The sequence below is a fragment of the Vulpes lagopus genome, chromosome 7 (assembly GCF_018345385.1).
Source record: "Vulpes lagopus strain Blue_001 chromosome 7, ASM1834538v1, whole genome shotgun sequence".
NCBI lineage: Eukaryota > Metazoa > Chordata > Mammalia > Carnivora > Canidae > Vulpes > Vulpes lagopus.
The window spans coordinates 19,607,616-19,629,745 of NC_054830.1; the positions used below are offsets into that span (position 1 = coordinate 19,607,616).

A 22,130-nucleotide genomic window follows, 5' to 3' on the forward strand; every position below is an offset into this window, starting at 1 on the left:
TTAAAAAAAAACAGAGAAGGAGGCAAACCATAAGACACTCAACTTTAGAGAACAAAATGAGGGTTGCTGGAAGAGGGGTATGCAGGGGATGGGCTAAATGAGTGATGGGCATTAAGGAGTGCACTTTTCAGGATGAGCATTGGGTATTATTATATGTAAGTGCTGAATCATTAAATTCTGCTCCTGAAACCAATACTATGCTATATGTTCACTAATTTGAATTTAAATTAAAAAAATTATCTGATTCTTAACTATTATTTTATTTTGAGAAATTTTAAATCTATACAGAGGTTACAAGAATAATATAAGTAGCACTTATATCCATTTCCATAGATTCACTGGTTACCATAATTTTGCCATATTGAGCTTCCCTAACCCCTGCTTTTAATATGAGTAAATTTTAGACATTATAAGACTTCACTGTTAAATACTTGAGTATGTATCTTCTAAGGAAAAGACATTCTTTAACATAATCACAATATAATATACTCAAGAAATTTAATGATACAAATAGTACTATAAAATACCTAGTTCAAAAAAAATACCTAGTTCATATTCAAATATCCCTAATTTTCCCAAGAACGTCCTTTATAGCTGTTTTGTTTGTTTGCTTTTTTTTTGGTGGGGTATGGTCCAAGATCCAATCAAGAATTAAGTATTGTCAGGCTTCCAGTTATGGAATGAATAAGTCATGGGGAAAAAAGATACAGCACAAAGAATATAGTCACTGTAAAAGTGTTGTATGGTGACAGAACTTGTGGTGAGCATAGCATAATATATAGAGATGTCGAATCACTATGTTGTACATCTGAAACTAATGTAACATTCTGTGTCAACTATACTCAAATAAAAAAATTTAAATTTTCATTATTGGTGTATAGAAATGCAACAGAAAAGCTCTCAGTTTTTTCCCATTGAGGATGAAGTTAGCTCTGGGTTTTTCTGTATGTGGCCTTTATTATGTTGAGGTATGTTTCCTCTAGACCTACTTTGTTGAAGGTCTTTATCATGAATATATATTGTACTTTGTCAATTTTTTTTTATCTATTTTTTTTTAAATTTTTTTAAATTTATTTATGATAGTCACAGAGAGAGAGAGAGAGAGGCAGAGACACAGGCAGAGGGAGAAGCAGGCTCCATGCACCGGGAGCCCGACGTGGGATTCGATCCCGGTTCTCCAGGATCGCGCCCTGGGCCAAAGGCAGGCGCTAAACCGCTGCGCCACCCAGGGATCCCTTTTTTTTTTATCTATTGAGATCATACAGTTCTTATCCTTTCTCTTATTAATGTGATATATTATGTCGATTGATTTGTGGATATTGAACCACCCTTGCAACCCTGGAATAAATCCTACCTGATCATGGTGAATGATTCTTTTAATGTACTGTTGGACTATATTTGCTAGTATTTTGTTGAGAATTTTTACATCTATGTTCTTCAGGGATATTGGACCCTGGTTGCTTTTTTAGTGGGGTCTTTGTCTGGTTTTGGAATCTGGGTAGTGTTGGTCTCATGGAATGAATTTGGAAGTTTTCCTTCCATTTCTGTTTTTTTTTTTTTTTTTTTTTGGAACGGTTTCAGAAGCATAGGTATTAACTCTTTAAATGTTTATAAAATAAATGATTAAGTGTAAATGGATTCTGTGACTAAGTGGAAATTGACAGTTGTGTTGCTTTGACAGGTTGTAAAGGTAAGTCCCTCACAGCTTGAGACCTTCCAGAGACCACAATGCAGGGCCACCCCTTTAACAGGAAGAGTGCACAGGAACCCCTGGGAGAGAATGGATTTGTGTGTCTAGATTATGTTACTCATTTGAAATATGGGAAATCACTGAGTCAGCACCATAGAATAACAGCAGTTTATGATCTTTTATAGTAACCAAGGTTTGTCTAATCTTTGGGTAGCAGGTATTGAGTACAATGTAAAATGGCAGGCTCTAAATGGCTTAAAAATATGCTTATTTGGATTATATTAAAAGCAGTAGGATGTATAGAAATTTTGGCACTTGTGGGCTCTGAGCTAATGGTGTTTCCTTGCTGTGAAGAAGTAAATAGCATAAGGGCCCAATATAGAGGTCACTTTCACACATTTATGTAACACCATTACATTTGAAACACTTATAAATATTTTTTTTATTTTGAATTGTGGAAAATTAGTCATTCGAATTAGGAATGGCTAACTTCTGTAGTTTTAGGAATTGTCAGTTTTACTGATCACTAACCAAATTTCAGTTTAATTGAAAAATAATTGGATGATGGGCATTGAGGAGGGTACTTGATGTAATGAGCACTGTGTGTTATATGCAACTGATAAATCACTAAATTCTACCTCTGAAACTAATTTAAAAAAAAAGAATAAAAGGAAAAATTTATCTTTTATCCCAGAAAAAAAGCTTCTAAATCTAGGGTCAAATTATAATGGACTAAATTTATTTATTTATTTTTTTAATTTTTATTTATTTATGATAGTCACAGAGAGAGAGAGAGAGAGGCAGAGACACAGGCGGAGGGAGAAGCAGGCTCCATGCACCAGGAGCCTGATGTGGGATTCGATCCCGGGTCTCCAGGATCGCGCCCTGGGCCAAAGGCAGGCGCCAAACCGCTGCGCCACCCAGGGATCCCGGACTAAATTTATTTTAGGAGGGAGATACCAGATATTACAGATAGGCCAGTGACATACTCTTATGTTCTTTCTGTTCAAGGAATTATTCATGTTCATATTAATTTTTGGATATTTCTTCTTTAGTCTGGTTTAATGAGCCTGGTTTCAAAGTGGAGTGAGTGTGTGTGGGAGGATATACATAGGAGCATACATGTGCCATATAAGGAGCACATAGAACAACATCAATTTCCTCTAAATGTTTCACTTTCCCTCTTTATTAGATAATTTTCATCAGCTTACAACTTCTTGAACTCATTACTTGTTTTTTTCACAGCAAAATTTCTCAAGAGTGGCTATGCAAAAGTGCTTATTGAATAAGAATAAGTATATTTGGTACATTATGTTCATTTTTGCCTTCTTTATAGTTTTTATTTTTATTTTTAATTTTTTTTAATTTTATATTTATTTTAAATTTTTTTTATTTATTTGTGATAGTCACAGAGAGATAGAGAGAGAGGCAGAGACACAGGCAGAGGGAGAAGCAGGCTCCATGCACCGGGAGCCCGATGTGGGATTCGATCCCGGGTCTCCAGGATCGCGCCCTGGGCCAAAGGCAGGCGCCAAACTGCTGCGCCACCCAGGGATCCCTAGTTTTTATTTTTAAAAACACATACATATAATTCTGTAACAAAACTTACTTATACCACTAGAGTAAAATAAGCAAAGCCTGTTTATGGGAAAACCAGAACAAAGTTAATTGTATTTGTAGTTGGTTGAACATCTGTCCAGGAATGTTTATCACTTCTTTCTTTGTGCCAGTGATCTATTACACTTCTATTAGTTCCTACTTGTGTGTCTTCATCTTCAGCTCATTCTCTGAAATGTATACATACTTAGTAATATAATAATGGGTAAATGAGTAAGTTAGAGACTTTAATAATTTGATACTAATATAGTAGGTTTCTTATGGCAAACAATGGGATGTAACCCTAATCCATAGCCATATTAAATAAAAACAACTAGATGAGGAGTGCCTGAGTGGCTCAGTTGGTTAAGAGTCTGACTCTTGATTTTGGCTCAAGTCATGATCTCAAGGTTCTTGGGATTGAACCCTGGGTTCAGTAGAGAGTCTGCTTGAAGATTTCTCTCCCTCTCTCTCTGCCCTGCTCTGCCACTTGTGCATGCTTTCTCTAAATAAACAAGTAAATCTTTAAAAAATAAGTAAATAAAAAATAAATAAAAAACTAGATGACCTAGAAATAGAAATTAAAACTTTTCCTTAAAATTATTAGAAAGAAAAAAATTATTAGAAAGATCTAACATAGCTCACAGAATGAAAGGAAAAGATAAGATTCCAGGAACAAAAGGATAAAAGCTAGAACAGTTCTGTAAATCTGGATACAGCAACTTACTTAATGAACAGTATCTTTGGATGCCAATCTTCAAGTTTTACTATTTTCCTAACCGTATGGCTCTTTTTGACATTCACATTATCAGGAAAGTGGCAGAAGAGCAGAGATTGGGTTGTGTGTATGCAATGGATTTAATAGATGCAAAAAAACCCAAACAAACAAAAAAAAAACCACAACCCATTTGATTAAATCATTACTCATTTAAACCACATATTTTGGGAGGAGGGGCAAGATGGCGGAGGAGTAGGGTCCCCAAATCACCTGTCCCCAACAAATTACCTACATAACCTTCAAATCATCCTGAAAATCTACAAATTCGGCCTGAGATTTAAATAGAGACCAGCTGGAATGCTACAGTGAGAAGAGTTCGCGCTTCTATCAAGGTAGGAAGACGGGGAAAAAGAAATAAAGAAACAAAAGGCCTCCAAGGGGGAGGGGCCCCGCGAGGAGCCAGGCTGAGGCCGGGGGGAGTGTCCCCAGGACAGGAGAGCCCCGGCCCGGAGAAGCAGGAGCTGCACCAATCTTCCGGGGGGGGGGGGGGGGGGGAGGCGCCCGCAGGGAGTTAGAGCAGGACCCAGGAGGGCGGGGATGCCCTCGGGCTCCCTGGGACACTAACAGGCATCTGCGGTGCCCGCAGGAGAGTGCGCCGAGCTCCCTAAGGGCTGAAGCACGCATGGCGGGACCGGGAGCAGCTCGGAGAGGCTCGGACGGCGGACGGCGGCTCCGCGGAGGGGGCTGCACGGCCGGGAGCGCGAATCCAACAGCGCAGGCCCGGGAGCACAGGGCGCCGGGACACAGCCCAGGATCCGGCCTCCCCCCGGGACAGGCAGAGGCCCGGAGGGCCCAGGACAGCAAGGACGCTCCTGCCCCCGGGCTAAGCAGATAGCGGCCCTGCCCCGGAGCCTCCAGGCCCTGCAGACAGAGAGCCCCGGAGTTAACTTCGGGGGCTGAATCCAGGTTTCCAGAGCTGCCGTAGCCATTGTGGCTGTTCCTCCTGGGGCCTCACAGGGTAAACAACCCCCACTGAGCCCTGCACCAGGCAGGGGGCAGAGCAGCTCCCCCAAGTGCTAACACCTGAAAATCAGCACAGCAGCCCCTCCCCCAGAAGACCAGCGAGACGGACAAGTTCCAGGGGAAGTCAAGGGATTTAAAGTATACAGAATCAGAAGATACTCCCCCGTGTTTTTTGTTTTTTAGGGTTTTTTTTTTTTTCTTTCTTTTTGATTTCTGATTGCTTCTCCCACCCCTTTTTTTCACCTTTCTTTCTTTTTCTCTTTTTCTTCTCTTTTTTCCTTTTTTTTTCTTCTTTCTCTTTTTTCTTTTTCTCTTTTCTTTCCTTCTCTCTCTCTCTTTTTCTCCTTTTCCCAATACAACTTGTTTTTGGCCACTCTGCACTGAGCAAAATGACTAGAAGGAAAACCTCACCTCAAAAGAAACAATCAGAAACAGTCCTCTCTCCCACAGAGTTACAAAATCTGGATTACAATTCAATGTCAGAAAGCCAATTCAGAAGCACTATTATACAGCTACTGGTGGCTCTAGAAAAAAGCATAAAGGACTCAAGAGACTTCATGACTGCAGAATTTAGATCCAATCAGGCAGAAATTAAAAATCAATTGAATGAGATGCAATCCAAACTAGAAGTCCTAACGATGAGGGTTAACGAGGTGGAAGAACGAGTGAGTGGCACAGAAGACAAGTTGATGGCAAAGAGGGAAATTGAGGAAAAAAGAGACAGACAGTTAAGAGACCATGAAGACAGATTAAGGGAAATAAACGAGACAGCCTGAGGAAGAAAAACCTACGTTTAATTGGGGTTCCCGAGGGCGCCGAAAGGGACAGAGGGCCAGAATATGTATTTGAACAAATCATAGCTGAAAACGTTCCTAATCTGGGAAGGGAAACAGGCATTCAGATCCAGGAAATAGAGAGACCCCCCCCCCTAAAATCAATAAAAACTGTTCAACACCTCGACATTTAAATAGTGAAGCTGGCAAATTCCAAAGATAAAGAGAAGATCCTTAAAGCAGCAAGAGACAAAAAGTCCCTGACTTTTATGGGGAGGAGTATTAGGGTAACAGCAGACCTCTCCACAGAGACCTGGCAGGCCAGAAAGGGCTGGCAGGATATATTCAGGGTCCTAAATGAGAAGAACGTTCAACCAAGAATACTTTATCCAGCAAGGCTCTCATTCAAAATGGAAGGAGAGATAAAGAGCTTCCAAGACAGGCAGGAACTGAAAGAATATGTGTGTGACCTCCAAACCAGCTCTACAAGAAATTTTAAGGGGGACTCTTAAAATTCCCCTTTAAGAAGAAGTTCAGTGGAACAATACACAAAAACAAGGACTGAATAGATATCATGATGACACTAAACTCATAGCTGTCAATAGTAACTCTGAAGGTGAACGGGCTTAATGACCCCATCAAAAGGCGCAGGGTTTCAGACTGGATAAAAAAGCAGGACCCATCTATTTGCTGTCTACAAGAGACTCATTTTAGACAGAAGGACACCTACAACCTGAAAATAAAAGGTTGGAGAACCATTTACCATTTGAATGGTCCTCAAAAGAAGGCAGGGGTTGCCATCCTTTTATCAGATAAACTAAAATTTACCCCGAAGACTGTAGTGAGAGATGAAGAGGGACACTATCTCATACTCAAAGGATCTATCCAACAAGAGGACTTAACACTCCTCAATATATATGCCCCGAATGTGGGAGCTGCCAAATATTTAAACCAATTAATAACCAAAGTGAAGACATACTTAGATAATAATACACTTATACTTGGTGACTTCAATCTAGCTCTCTCTATACTAGATAGGTCTTCTAAGCACAACATATCCAAAGAAACGAGAGCTTTAAATGATACACTGGACCAGATGGATTTCACAGATATCTACAGAACTTTACATCCAAACTCAACTGAATACACATTCTTCTCAAGTGCACATGGAACTTTCTCCAGAATAGACCACATACTGGGTCACAAATCGGGTCTGAATCGATACCAAAAGATCGGGATAGTCCCCTGTATATTCTCAGACCATAATGCCTTGAAATTAGAACTAAATCACAACAAGAAGTTTGGAAGGACCTCAAACGAGTGGAGGTTAAGGACCATCCTGCTAAAAGATGAAAGGGTCAACCAGGATATTAAGGAAGAATTAAAAAGATTCATGGAAACTAATGAGAATGAAGATACAACCGTTCAAAATCTTTGGGATGCAGCAAAAGCAGTCCTGAGGGGGAAATACATAGCAATACAAGCATCCATTCAAAAACTGGAAAGAACTCAAATACAAAAGCTCACCTTACACATAAAGGAGCTAGAAAAAAAAACAGCAAATTGGCAAATTGACCCCACGCCCAGCAGAAGAAGAGAGTTAATTAAAATTCGAGCAGAACTCAATGAAATCGAGACCAAAAGAACTGTGGAACAGATCAACAGAACCAGGATTTGGTTCTTTGAAAGAAGTAATAAGATAGATAAACCATTAGCCAACCTTATTAAAAAGAAGAGAGAGAAGACTCAAATTAATAAAATCATGAATGAGAAAGGAGAGATCACTACAAACACCAAGGAAATACAAACGATAAACTCAAAATGGATGAAAGATCTAAATGTGAGACAAGATTCCATCAAAATCCTAGAGGAGAACACAGGCAACACCCTTTGTGAACTTGGCCACAGCAACTTCTTGCAAGATACATCCACGAAGGGAAATGAAACAAAAGCAAAAATGAATTATTGGGACTTCCTCAAGATAAAAAGCTTCTGCACAGCAAAAGAAACTGTCAACAAAACAAAAAGACAACCTACAGAATGGGAGAATACATTTGCAAATGACCTATCAGATAAAGGGCTAGTACCCAAGATCTATAAAGAACTTATTAAACTCAACACCAAAGAAACAAACAATCCAATCATGAAATGGGCAAAAGACATGAACAGAAATCTCGCCGAGGAAGACATAGACATGGCCAACACGCACATGAGAAAATGCTCTGCATCACTGGCCATCAGGGAAATTCAAATCAAAACCACAATGAGATACCACCTCACACCAGTGAGAATGGGGGAAATTAAGAAGGCAGGAAACCACAAATGTTGGAGAAGATGCGGAGAAAAGGGAACCCTCTTGCACTGTTGGTGGGAATGTGAAATGGTACAGCCACTCTGGAAAACTGTGTGGAGGTTCCTCAAAGAGTTAAAAATAGATCTGCCCTATGACCCAGCAATTGCACTGTTGGGGATTTACCCCAAAGATTTAGATGCAATGAAACGCTGGGACACCTGCACTCCGATGTTTCTAGCAGCAATGTCCACAACAGCCAAACTGTGGATGGAGCCTCGGTGTCCATCGAAAGATGAATGGATAAAGAAGATGTGGTTTATGTATACAATAGAATATTATTCAGCCATTAGAAATGACAAATACCCACCTTTTGGTTCAACGTGGATGGAATTGGAAGGTATTATGCTGAGTGAAATAAGTCAATCGGAGAAGGACAAACAGTGTATGTTCTCATTCATTTGGGGAATATAAATAATAGTGAAAGGGAATTTAAGGGAAGGGAGATGAAATGTGTGGGAAATATCATAAAGGAAGTCAGAACATGAAGACTCCTAACTCGGGGAAACGAAGTAGGGGTGGTGGAAGGGGTGGAGGGTGGGGCGTGGGGGTGAATGGGTGACGGGCACTGAGGGGGGCACTGGACGGGATGAGCACTGGGTTTTATTCTGTATGTTGGTAAATTGAACACCAATAAAAAGTAAATTTATTAAAAAAATAAACCACATATTTTTAGGACAGTAGGAAAAGGCCTCTAGAAAATGACATTGAAATTTTAGAGGCAACATTAAGGGTATGTCACCAATTCTACTCTAAAAGTGCTATCTCTTAGGTTACATTCTTCAGGGTGTTAATGTTTTTAGCATACTAGTTACATTTTCCTATATTATCTTTAACATTCTTGCTTCTCTGTATACATATGACATTGTCTATGATTTTCTCGTAATATCCTTGACAAGTTTTGGTATAAACATTTGTCTCGTTTATAGAATAAATCTACTAACCTTCATACTATTTCTAGACTTTGGAAAAGTTCATGTAGAGACTTATCTTTAAAGATCTGATAAAACTTGCTTTTAAAAATGTCTGGACTTGAAGAGTGACAAGCAAGACGGTTCAATGGGAGTTTTCTACCGTGTCCTCACAGAAGCATCAATCTTTAAAACCAGCAATGGACGAGATTACCTTTGTGTAATCTGGATGCAGGACTTACATAATGGACATTACGTTCAGGATGCTACTTTTGAAGTTTTACATTGTTTTCCATTTCTGCTCTTGAGATTCCACCGAAGAAATGTAGCATACTGTTGAAGCAAAAAATCTGAGAATAGATGCATTGAAGAGGATAAGAACAGTTTCACTTTACCTGTGTCATCCTTCCCAAAGGAGTCACAGCTTATTTCCAAGAGAGATTCACTTGGACTACAGTTTTTCTAGTGGGGGAATGTGAGAGCAGTGAATGAGCACTTAACTTTCTAGTCATATAGGATGCTGCCCTAGAGGCCTGCTTTTTTCTCATCATACCTAGAATCCTGAAGTAATCAGTACAGCAAAGTGGTTGAGAAAGGCTGGAAGCAGTTAAGAGATGTGGGGACTCACAGCAACCAGAGCTCAGAAGTCATCAAAGAACCACAGATCTGACTGACTAACTACTTTAGAGGCTCCATACTTAGAATCCTGAAGTAATCAGCACAGCAAAGTGGTTGAGAGAGGCTGGAAGCAGGTAAGAGATGTGAGGACTCATAACAATCAGGGCTCACAAATTATCATAGAACCACAGATCTGACTAACTAGCCACTTTAGAGACTCCTACCAAGAAGCCTGCCTATAAACCAGTGGGAACATCTTCCTACAGATTTTTCTAACTGGCTCATGGACACTTAGAATGTTCTGGATGCCTTACCCACTCTTCCTGTAACTATATCACCTACATTTCATGTGCCCCATGGATGGTGAGTTGCAAGCCTTTGAATATGACCTGTGATTCTGCAGAAAGCCAAATAAGCTCTGCATGATCAGGAGAAGGCATATGACTCGAGCTTTTCAGGGTATTGCTCTAGGGAAAGTGAGAAGTTATCAGTCAGCACCTGGCCTGGCTTTGTGAGGTCAAGAGAAGGCATATAATATTAAGAATTCTCACTAAAGCAGTAATCAGAGATGTGGAGCTATAGCATATATAGAAAAGATCTAAGAGAGCTTTAGAATTTATTCCTGGACTGACTAGTAAAGGCATTTCTCTCCTGAGAGCCCTCAGTAAAGACTGGAGAAGGTAACTTCTTAGAATAAAAGACAGCAATGCAAAAACGTCAGGGAATAAGAAAAATCAAGGAAATATGACACCACCAAATAAGCACATTAATTTTCCATTTACCATCCTGAAAGAAATAGAGTCTATAAATTGCCTGGAAAGGAATTAAACATTATTTTAAGGAAGCTCAGCAGTTATAAGAGAATGCAGATGGATAGTGAAATCAGGAAAAGAACAAATGAACAAAATGAGAGGTTCAACAGAGAAATGGGACTCAAAATTCTAGAGCTGAAATATATGGTAAACAAAATAAAAACTGTAATTAATAGTGTCAACAACAGACTTGATCAAACAGAAGAAAATATCTGTGAACTCAGAAATAAGTCACTTAAAAATATCCAGTCAGAAGAGAAAAAGGGAAAGAATGAGAAGGAATGAACACAGCCTACTGGGTTTATGAAATCATTCTCTTAAACTAATATATGCCCGTGGTAGTCCCAGAAGGAGAAGAGAGAGTGAGTTAGGGGCAGAAAACTAATTTAAAGAAATGGTTAAAAACTCCCCAAACCTGAGGAGAGATTTGGGCATCCAGGCCATCAACAACACAAAAAGCCAACCTACTAAATGGGAGATCTTTACAAGTGATGGACCCAATAAGGGGTTATGATTCAAAATATATAAAGAATTGATAGAACTTAACACCAAGAAACCAAATAATCTGATTAAAAATGGGCAGAAAAAGATTGACTGTATAGTTGTCAGTTTTCTGTTCTATTGATCTGTGTTTATTTTTGTGGCAGTACTAAACTGTTTTGATTACTACAGCCTTGTTATATAACTGGATGTCTGGAGTTGTGATGCCTCCAGCTTTTCTTTTCTTTTCTAAGGTTGCTTTGGCTATTCAGGGTCTTTTGTGGTTCCATACAAATTTAAAGATTGTGTGCTTTAACTCTGTGAAAAATGCCGTTCATATTTTGATAGGGATTACATAAAATGTATAGATTGCTTTGGGTAGTAGAGACATTTTAATAGTATTTTTTCTTTTGATCCATGAACGTGGAGTCTCCATTTCTTTGTGTGATCTTCAATTTCTTTTTAAAGTGTTTTTATAGTTTTCAGAGTAAATCTTTCACTTCTTTGGTTAGACTTATTCTCAGATATTTTATGGGTTTTGATGCAATTGTAAATGGGATTGATTCCTTGATTTTTTTAAAAAAGATTTTTATTTATTTATTCATTAGAGACAGAGAGAGAGTCAGAGACATAGGCAGAAGGAGAAGCAGGCTCCCCTCAGGGAGCCTGATATGGGACTTGATCCCTGAACTCCAGGATCAGGCCCTGAGATGAAAGCAGAGCTTAACCGCTGAGTCATCCAGACATCCCAATTCTTTGATTTTTCTTTCTGCAGCTTCATTATTGGTGTATAGAAATGTAATAGATTTCCATATGTTGATTTTGTATCCTACAGCTTTACTGAATTTGTTCTAGCAAAGTTTTTGGTGGAATCTTTCTGGTTTTCTATGTGTAGTAGTATCATGTCATCTGCAAATATTGAAAATTTGACTTCTTCCTTACTGATGTGGATGCCTTTTATTTCTTTTTGTTGTCTGACTGCTGTGGTTAGGACTTCAGTACTATGTTGAATAAAATTGGTGAGAGTGGACATCCTTGTCTCTTGTTCCTGATCTTAGGGGAAAAGCTCTCAGTTTTTCCCCATTGAGGATGGTGTTGGCTGTGGTTTTTTAACTAAGGCATTTATTATGTTGAGGTATATTCTCTCTAAACCTACTTTGTTGAGGGTTTTTATCATGAACGGATGTCATACTTTGTTAAATGCTTTTTGTGTGTCTATTGAAATGATCATGTAGTTTTTACTCTTCTCTTAGGATATTTTAAATTTTTGACTGCAATGATTATGTCTCTCCTTTTATATCTCCATTTATTACTGCTTTTGTGCTTTTAAAAATTTATTTTCATATGATTATTCCTTTCTGTTTGTCTGTTTTGATATAGCAAAGAATTTATGTTGCTGATCCTATTGTCTCTCATTGTTTTCTGTTTCATTAATGTGTTTTAATTTCTAAAAGTAAAAAAATTTTTTTCGGGATCCCTGGGTGGCGCAGCAGTTTAGTGCCTGCCTTTGGCCCAGGGCGCGATCCGGAGACCTGGGATCGAATCCCACATCGGGCTCCCGGTGCATGGAGCCTACTTCTCCCTCTGCCTATGTCTCTGCCTCTCTCTCTCTCTCTGTGTGACTATCATAAGTAAATAAAAAAAATTTTTTTTTCAAAAGTAATATATTCTAGTTTCTATTTTTTGTGGACCTCTGCTTTTTTAAAAAATTAAACAATTTCTTTTTTTATATAAATTTATTTTTTATTGGTGTTCAATTTGCCAACATATAGAATAACACCCAGTGCTCATCCCATCAAGTGCCCCCCTCAGTGACCGTCACCCAGTCACTAACCTCCCCCCCTGCCCACCTCCCTTTCTACCACCCCTAGTTCCCCTCCCAGAGTTAGGAGTCTCTCATGTTCTGTCTCCCTTTCTGATATTTCCCACTCATTTTTTCTCCTTTCCCCTTTATTCCCTTTCACTATTTTTTATATTCCCCAAATGAATGAGACCATATAATGTTTGTCCTTCTCCGATTGACTTATTTCACTCAGCATAATACCTTCCAATTCCATCCACATTGATGCAAATGCTGGGTATTTGTCATTTCTAATGGCTGAGTAATATTCTATTGTATACATAAACCACATCTTCTTTATCCATTCATCTTTCGATGGACACCGAGGCTCCATCCACAGTTTGGCTGTTGTGGACATTGCTGCTAGAAACATCGGAGTGCAGGTGTCCCAGCGTTTCATTGCATCTGAATCTTTGGGGTAAATCCCCAACAGTGCAATTGCTGGGTCATAGGGCAGATCTATTTTTAACTCTTTGAGGAACCTCCACACAGTTTTCCAGAGTGGCTGTACCATTTCACATTCCCACCAACAGTGCAAGAGGGTTCCCTTTTCTCTGCATCTTCTCCAACATTTGTGGTTTCCTGCCTTGTTAATTTTCCCCATTCTCACTGGTATCTCATTGTGGTTTTGATTTGTATTTCCCTGATGGCAAGTGATGCAGAGCATTTTCTCATGTGCGTGTTGGCCATGTCTATGTCTTCCTCTGCGAGATTTCTGTTCATGTTTTTTGCCCATTTCATGATTGGATTGTTTGTTTCTTGGGTGTTGAGTTTAATAAGTTCTTTATAGATCTTGGAAACTAGCCCTTTATCTGATACGCCATTTGCAAATATCTTCTCCCATTCTGTAGGTTGTCTTTGAGTTTTGTTGACTGTTTCTTTTGCTGTGCAAAAGCTTCTTATCTTGATGAAATCCCAATAGTTCATTTTTGCTTTTGTTTCTCTTTCCTTCATGGATGTATCTTGCAAGAAGTGACTGTGGCCAAGTTCACAAAGGGTGTTCTTGCCTGTGTTCTCCTCTAGGATTTTGATGGAATCTTGTCTCACATTTAGATCTTTCATCCATTTTGAGTTTATCTTTGTGTATGGTGTAAGAGAATGGTCTAGTTTCATTCTTCTGCATGTGGATGTCCAATTTTCCCAGCACCATTAATTGAAGAGACTGTCTTTTTTCCAGTGGATAGTCTTTCCTGCTTTGTCGAATATTAGTTGACCATAAAGTTGAGGGTCTACTATGTGTTTCCAAATTGATAATCTCTAGAATATTCTCCTTTAGATTCATGTTTTTGTTTTGCTCTTCTGTAATTTGTGGACTGTAGTGTAAGTTAAACCTCATCACTACACCCTACACCCTTTTAAAATAGGTGAGAAGGGAAAAGGGAAGACAAGAATGAAGTAAAATTTATAAATATATATGATATATCAAGGAATAATATACAGTAGATGATACAGACATGTTTCTCTATCTGGTTGCAGGTATTAATTTTCATTAATGAGCTCCTTTTTTTTTTACTACTCATTTTACGATCTTTTTACTTTAGCTAGTAACTCAGCTGAAGTATTTGAGCCTTCAGTGGTTCTTTATGATAAATGATGGTTTTTTTTTCCATTAAGTTTTACCAGAGTATGGTTGTATAGGATGTTCCTTGTGGATCCCTTTGGTTTCTCTGTGCATCTTTTCCCCACTTATGTATGTGGCCATAAACCTGTTTTTTCTTGAGGACTAACAAAAATTAAACACAACGGTCAATACCAAAATAGCCTTTTAACCCCCTTGTGTGCCTAGTGGAAGGAAGAGCCTAAAGCTGAAATGACCCCATGGTAGACTCAGATTTGGTGCAATTGAATCATGCTCTCATTTGGCATAGTCATGTTTCACTTAGATTCTAAGTTAGCAGAGTCAAAAGTCCTCAAGAGATTGGAACCTAAAATCTTGCAAGTGAGTCATCATGTTTGAGAGTGAGAAGTGCCCTTTCTGTCATTACTTCTTCTTTGTCACCACCCCATGTATTCTGTCTTCAGGAGAAATGTAGCTATACTGGTTCTTGGTTCAGAGCATTTATCATATGTGGATAGTACCCCAGTCTTTAAAAAGATAGCATACTGTATTCTTAGAGTCCTCTCTGTTGTTCTATACAGTCCAGTGTTCTGGATGATGATGTAATTAGTAGTATCAGTGAATCCTGTGGGCACCAGTCTATTGTTCTACTTCATTTATTTCAAATGAGGTCCTTGCTCATATTTCAGTTTTATACACATTAACAAGATGGCAAATAAGGTAGTTAGTAGTCTACTGAAGGTCATTTTTCCAGAGATAGAGAAGGCAGAGAAAGTAAGTCCAAATCCCATCCCTTTTATGATGAATGGAGTCCAGTGTAATAAACCTGTATTGGCTAATCCACTTGGAGTATGGTACTATGTCAAGAGTCTCAGGGTTACCCACTGCTACTGGCCGGTTCTGATTCAACTGTTGTACCAGATCAGCCTTGATGAGGGAAAGTCCACAGAGTTAAGCTTATGAATAGCTGAAATGCCTTTTGCCACATTCATTGTGAGAAAGCTGGGGAAGGAAAAGAGATTGAATTCATGGGACACTGAGGTGTAGTGATGGGTTGATACAGGGCATGAGGAAAATTGACTTCCTTTGCAAGATAACTCATTTAGGTGATCCCATCTATAAGTCTTTAAGGAAGGCAAGGACACCCTCATCAGTAGAGAAGGAGGCCTTTTTATACTGCAAAGGGTTCAGTAAGGGTGACACTGAGGCCCTTTTAAGTTGTCCATGTTTTACTTTATCTCCACCATTCTTTCCAAGTCAGTAGCCTGTCTTTTGTCTTAATATTTATGGAAGGGCCTTAAATTCATCTGACCTTGTAATTCAGCAATAATCAGGATCATAACTAGAGTTTGGTTTTTGGCTTTGAGCACCAAAACTGAAAGAAAAGATTTCTCTGAACTCTCTCTCTCTCTCTTTTAAATATTTATTTATTTGAGATAGAGCAGGGGGACGGGAGGGGCAGAGGGAGAGAGGAGGAAAGAAGCAGACTCCACACCAAGCACAGAGACCAATGCAGGGCTCAGCCCATGACCATGAGATCCTGGCCTGAGCTGAAATCAAGAGTCACAGGCTTAACCAGCTGAGCCACCCAGGCACCCCTACTCTGAACTCATACAGAACATCAATAAAGGGAGCATTCAGCTTTTTGTAGCCCTGGTTTTCTGACTAGAGATAATCCTTCCAATTAGATATTATGGAATATATCAAATTGTTTCATCCAGCCATTCTATATCTACTAGATTTATTTAACTCTTAGTTTAGAATAGAGTGAAAGGGAAAAGCAGTAAGTCAGGAGTATCTGGAAAATTTCTTGCTTTTGATCATGTAGGCCAAGTTATATTTTTATATTTGTCTTTCGTAGGTTTTTTTTGTTTTGTTTTTTGTTTTGCCTTTGATGTCATTGTTAGTCTACTTAGCAAACTGTTCTCAAACTGAACCTCAGACTTACTCTACTTATAGTTGTATGGATTTGTATTTCTTGTGTTCTAGGAACTTTGTCATTACCATTACCATAGCTGTTAGGGGTTTTGGGGCTTGAAATGGATAGATAATGAGAGGGGGGGAATAGGAAGGAAATTAATAATGATGCTCACAAAAGAAATATTGAAAGAATTATTAATAGCTCCCAAAGAACAATATGAAGGACTTGAGCATCTCAAGGGCTATGGAGTGGAATTGTGGATTGTACAGCATTAGACAGCTTAGAGAAAAAAGGACACGCTTATGTCCCAACTTGTCACAGCAGGACGTTGAATGAAAAGTAGGGACTTACTTTTTTTTAATTTTTTTTATTACAATTTTATTTTATTTTATTTTTTTAATAATAAATTTATTTTTATGGTGTTCAATTTACCAACATACAGAATAACACCCAGTGCTCATCCCGTCAAGTGCCCCCCTCAGTGCCTGTCACCCATTCACCCCCACATCCCGCCCTCCTCCCCTTCCACCACAACTAGTTCGTTTCCCAGAGTTAGGAGTCTTTATGTTCTGTCTCCCTTTCTGATATTTCCCACACACTTCTCCCTTCCCTTATATTCCCTTTCACTATTATTTATATTCCCCAAATGAATGAGAACATATAATGTTTGTCCTTCTCCGACTGAATTACCTCACTCAGCATAATACCCTCCAGGTCCATCCACATTGACGCAATTGGTGGGTATTTGTCATTTCTAATGGCTGAGTAATATTCCATTGTATACATAAACCACATCTTCTTTATCCATTCATCTTTCGATGGACACCGAGGCTCCGTCAACAGTTTGGCTATTGTGGACATTGCTGATATAAACATCGGGGTGCAGGTGTCCCAGCATTTCACTGCATCTGTATCTTTGGGGTAAATCCCCAACAGTGCAATTGCTGGGTCATAGGGCAGATCTATTTTTAACTCTTTGAGGAACCTCCACACAGTTTTCCAGAGTGGCTGCATCAGTTCACATTCCCACCAACAGTGCAAGAGGGTTCCCTTTTCTTCACATCCTCTCCAACATTTGTGGTTTCCTGTCTTGTTAATTTCCCCCATTCTCACTGGGGTGAGGTGGTATCTCATTGTGGTTTTGATTGTATTTCCCTGATGGCAAGTGATGCAGAGCATTTTCTCATGTGCATGTTGGCCATGTCTATGTCTTCCTCTGTGAGATTTCTCTTCATGTCTTTTGCCCATTTCATGATTGGATTGTTTGTTTCTTTGGTGTTGAGTTTAATAAGTTCTTTATAGATTTTGGAAACTAGCCCTTTATCTGATATGTCATTTGCAAATATCTTCTTCCATTCTGTAGGTTGTCTTTGAGTTTTGTTGACTGTTTCTTTTGCTGTGCAAAAGCTTCTTTTTTTTTTTTTTTGTGCAAAAGCTTCTTATCTTGATGAAGTCCCAATTTTTTATTTTGCTTTTCTCTCTCCCTCCCTCCCTCCCTCTCTCTCTCTCTCTCTCTCTCTCTCTCTCTTTTGGTTCTGCAGGCTGACTTTTTTTTTTTTATAAATTTATTTTTTATTGGTGTTCAATTTGCCAACATATAGAATAACACCCAGTGCTCATCCCGTCAAGTGCCCACCTCAGTGCCGGTCACCCAGTCACCTCCACCCCCCACCCACCTCCCCTTCCACCACCCTTAGTTCATTTCCCAGAGTTAGGAGTCTTTCATGTTCTGTCTCCCTTTCTGATATTTCCCACTCATTTTTTTCTCCTTTCCCCTTTATTCCCTTTCACTATTTTTTATATTCCCCAAATCAAGGTCCCTATCTTCAGATGAGACCTTATCTGGTCCCTATCTCTGAAGATATGGACCTTGTCCACTTTTGTTCACTGATAAATCCTTGGCAGTTAGCACAAGGACTGACACCATACTGGATGGGACTGAGGGAATCCCAGCATCTTTCTGATACTTACCAAGATCAGAATTCTTCTACCAGACCCAGAATTCCTCTACTGACACAATTTTCAAAGGAAATACAATACCCATATAAGGGAGAGTTTATAAAATGTTTCAAAAACCAGTGCCTGGGTGCCCTTCATCCCATTTTCATCAGATCTTTTATACCAAGAGCAGGAGCTAATTTGCATTACTAGTAAATGTTAAAGGACACAAATAATTTAAAAAATTAATTTAAGCGAGATGTGGACAGTATATGGCCTTAAAGTAAAAAGGCTAAAAATGTCTTTTTAAAAAGTTTGTTTTACTTTTTTTTTAAGGATTTTATTTATTTCTTTGAGAGAGAGAAATAAGCAGGGGTAGCAGCAGAGGGAGAAGAGGCAGCAGGCCTCCTGCTGAGCAGGTAGTCCAATGTCGGCTCAATCTCAGGACCCTGGTATCATGACCTGAGCCAAAGGTAGACGCTTAACCATCTGAGCCACCCAGGTGCCCCTAAAAAACTGTTTTAAAGACAGCATTTCTAGGGATGCATGGGTGGCTCAGTAGTTGAGCATCTGCCTTTGGCTCAGGGCATGATCCTGGAGTCCTGGGATTGAGTCCCACATTGGGCTCTCCATGGGGAGCCTCCCTGCCTCTGTCTCTCTCTCTCTGTGTCTCATGAATAAATAAATAGAATCTTAAAAAAAATAAAGACAGTATTTCTGAAAGTAAAATTGAGGACTTACATAGAAAACGCAGATGTTTTTACGTTAATTTAGTTCATTTAAATATTGCAGTATATTATGGCAGAGTCTAAAGTCGGTTGGGTGTAACTCTCCTTTGTATTTGCATGAATTTAAAGTAGTAAGTTACACACATTGAAAAGGTCAGTAGATAGCACTCTGGTATTTTATGAAAGATAATGTGGCTATTTGTTGTGGCTCTGGTTCTAGGCAGTATGAAACTGTGGTTCCACTTGAAGATTCTATTGTGACTGAGGTTACAGCAACTCTACAAGAATGGGCCAGTCTGTGGAAACAACTCTATGTGGTAAGTATTGATAACTAGCTTACTAGATCATTAAAGTTCTATTATGAAAAAAGAATTATCTTATATATGCCAATTACAAATTTTTAGATTTATGAATAATCACAACTTTTCAGTGTTCCTAATATTAACTGAAACATTGTATACTGAGTGTTGTTCAACCTGAAGAAAACACATTATTCGTATGCCTCCGGTCCCTCTACGCTATCCTAGTCACTAGAATGAATATAAGTTCCATAACACCAGGAATTTTAGCTGCCTTACTGCTGGAGCCCCAGAAGCTTTCATAAAACAGGTGTTTACTGAATGAATGTACAAACTTAAGAGTTTCATTGTGTACCTAAAGGTGAGTAAAGGCCAAGAAGTTGTCTCAACAGTTTCTTACAGCTACTAAGCTTAAAGGGTATGCCATTCAGGACATGTTTCTCTAAGCCCACGATTAATAGAAAGAATAATAAAAACCTAGTCCATATACTCTGGAAGCGTAGAGTGAGTGGAGGACACAAAATCTAGGCTAAAAATAAGTGTCAAGGTTTGGGTTCTGTTTATTCCATCTGAACATTCTGTTATACTCCTCTTACTAATCACAACAAAAATCCTGGACAAAACCCATAAATCATCTACCAGAAAACTCTGAAAGAAAAGGAAGGTGGAGTGACTAGGGACCTTTGAACTCAAGGATTGAGTGAGGTCCCTGATTGTTGTTTTTTCTTGCCTCTCATATACTTTGGGCTCTAGAGAAGCCCACCACTTGGAATACTAATGGGTGCACACAGAAAGCACCAAAGAAAACCTTTTCCTTTTAGCCAAAGGATGACCCAGCAAAACAGAAACCTTTTTTCCCCTTCATATCAGGCCAGTTATGTGCAGAGGTTGTAATAAGGTTTGAGTGAAGCACATGTCATATAGTGGCATCAACACTCAATCACCATGCTCATGAACTACAAAAGGAACAAGACAGAAACCTTTTAATTTTAACCTATCCTTTCTGTTCTCTAGAGAACATTGCAATAAAAGCTGCACCCCCTTGTACCCACCCAACAGGCATTACAGTAGTGGAATTGGTGATCAGAACTTCCATCTTACACATACTCTTCCCCTCACCTGCAATAACAAGATGTCCCTTTCCAATGGAACCTCAGGCCAAACTCTGACTTCTACCCCTTCCTGCTGTGGTAATGAGGCAGTACCTCTCTTGAGTGGGGCTTGTAGGAGAATTCCGACTGCAGCTTCACTAGTACTTGCAAGGTGGCACCTTCCTCAGCAGAGCCTGTGGGTGGGACTCTGGATTTCACAACTACCCAGTGTTAACAAGGTGATGCCCTTATTTTACAGAGTTCTGTGGGCAAAACTCTGACTTCCTCCTGTGCTCTGAAGTAAGGAAGAAGCATCCTTCTACAGAGGACCCTGTGGTTAGAGCTCTTGATTTCCACTTCCCCTGTAATAATAAGTGGGTCCCTCCCAAGCTGAGCCTGTAGGCAGGACTGACTCACATCTCCCCAATTAATGAGACAGTGCCCTTTCTAGTACACCATGTCAAGAATACCCTGTTTTTCATCCTTGTCCTGCTGAAATAAGGCAGTGCTTTTCCCCACCCAAATCCATGCGGAGTGTAAGTAAAGTGGAGTTCTTCTATCTACATAACACACAAATGGGGGAAACTAGAAGAGTACTGGAAAGACTTTATATACTAAATTGACATTTAAATTGACAGTCCACAAAAGTGAGCCTAGGATTGCATTCTGAAGCTAAGCTGGTTGACCTGCTAATTAAAAGATTTAAATAGGACTCCGAATGTCATAGGATAATACTTAAAATGTCCAGTGTACAGACCAAATTTCCTTGTTACATGAAGAATCTCAACTCTAATAAGAAAAGAAAATCAACAATGCCAACTTCGAAATGACACAGATGTTTGAATTATCAGCAAGGATCTTAAAGCTGTTTTTGTAAAATTGCTCCACTAAACAATTAGAGACACCCTTGAAACAAATGAAAACATAAGAAACTGCAGCAATAGAAGTAGAAAATGTAAAGAGTCAAGTGGAAATTTTAGAACTGAAAAATACAGTAACCAAAATTTAAAAATTACTGGATAGGCTCCATGCCAGAATGGAAAGAAGAGAGGAAGGAATTAGTGAGCTTAAAGATGGATCAAAAGAAATTGTCCAATCTTAATAATGGTGAAAAACTAAATGAAAAAGTAAGCTTATCCTCAGAGACCTTTGGGACAATAACAAAAGATCTAACATTTGATTCATTCTATACTAAATAGGACAGAATGTGGACCTAAAAAAAACTGAAGAAATAATGGCTTACGTATTCCCAAATTTGGCAAAAGACGTAAGCCTACAGACTTAAGAAGCTGAGTGAACTCCAAACAGGATAAACGTAAATAAATCCATGTACAGTCACATTAGTTAAATTCTGAAAATTAAATGAAAAAATCTTTATATACACATATGTATATATGTATTTTAAAATTTTTATGTATTTTAATATTCCAATTTAATTAATATGCAGTGTTAGATTAGTTTCAGGTGTACAAGATAGTGATTTAGTAATTGTCTACATTACTTAGTACTTACATTAAGTATACCCCTTTTTTCATGTTTTTAAATTTTTTATTTAAATTTTACTTAGTTAACATACAATGCAATATTTCTGAAGTAGAATTCATCACTTACATGCAACACCTAGTGCTCATCACCACATGTCAAGCCCATCTCCCACCCACCTCCCTCCATCAACTCTCAGTTTGTTCTCTGTCAATAAGAGTCTCTTATGGCTTGTTTCTCTCACTCCTTTTCTGTTTCTTCCCCTTCCCATATGTTCATCTGTTTTCTTTCTTAAATTCCAC

At 38.9% G+C, this 22,130-nt stretch overlaps 1 protein-coding gene and 1 non-coding gene across 11 annotated transcripts in view; one reads left to right on the plus strand and one right to left on the minus strand.

Moving 5' to 3' along the window:
* The window catches only part of DOCK3 (dedicator of cytokinesis 3), a 525,841-nt gene that overhangs the window by 173,716 nt on the left and 329,995 nt on the right, over positions 1-22,130 (plus strand). For 9 of the 10 annotated variants that reach the window (XM_041761983.1, XM_041761990.1, XM_041761984.1 and 6 more), the window contains exon 5: positions 19,177-19,273. In XM_041761983.1, the coding sequence (XP_041617917.1) occupies positions 19,177-19,273 (97 nt within the window). Of the gene's footprint in view, positions 1-19,176; positions 19,274-22,130 lie in introns of those variants that run through there. The other variant, XM_041761992.1, reaches the window with a different exon arrangement.
* Positions 20,120-20,223, minus strand: LOC121496395. The gene has a single exon (XR_005989215.1). It is a non-coding gene; the product is annotated as a small nucleolar RNA U13 (small nucleolar RNA).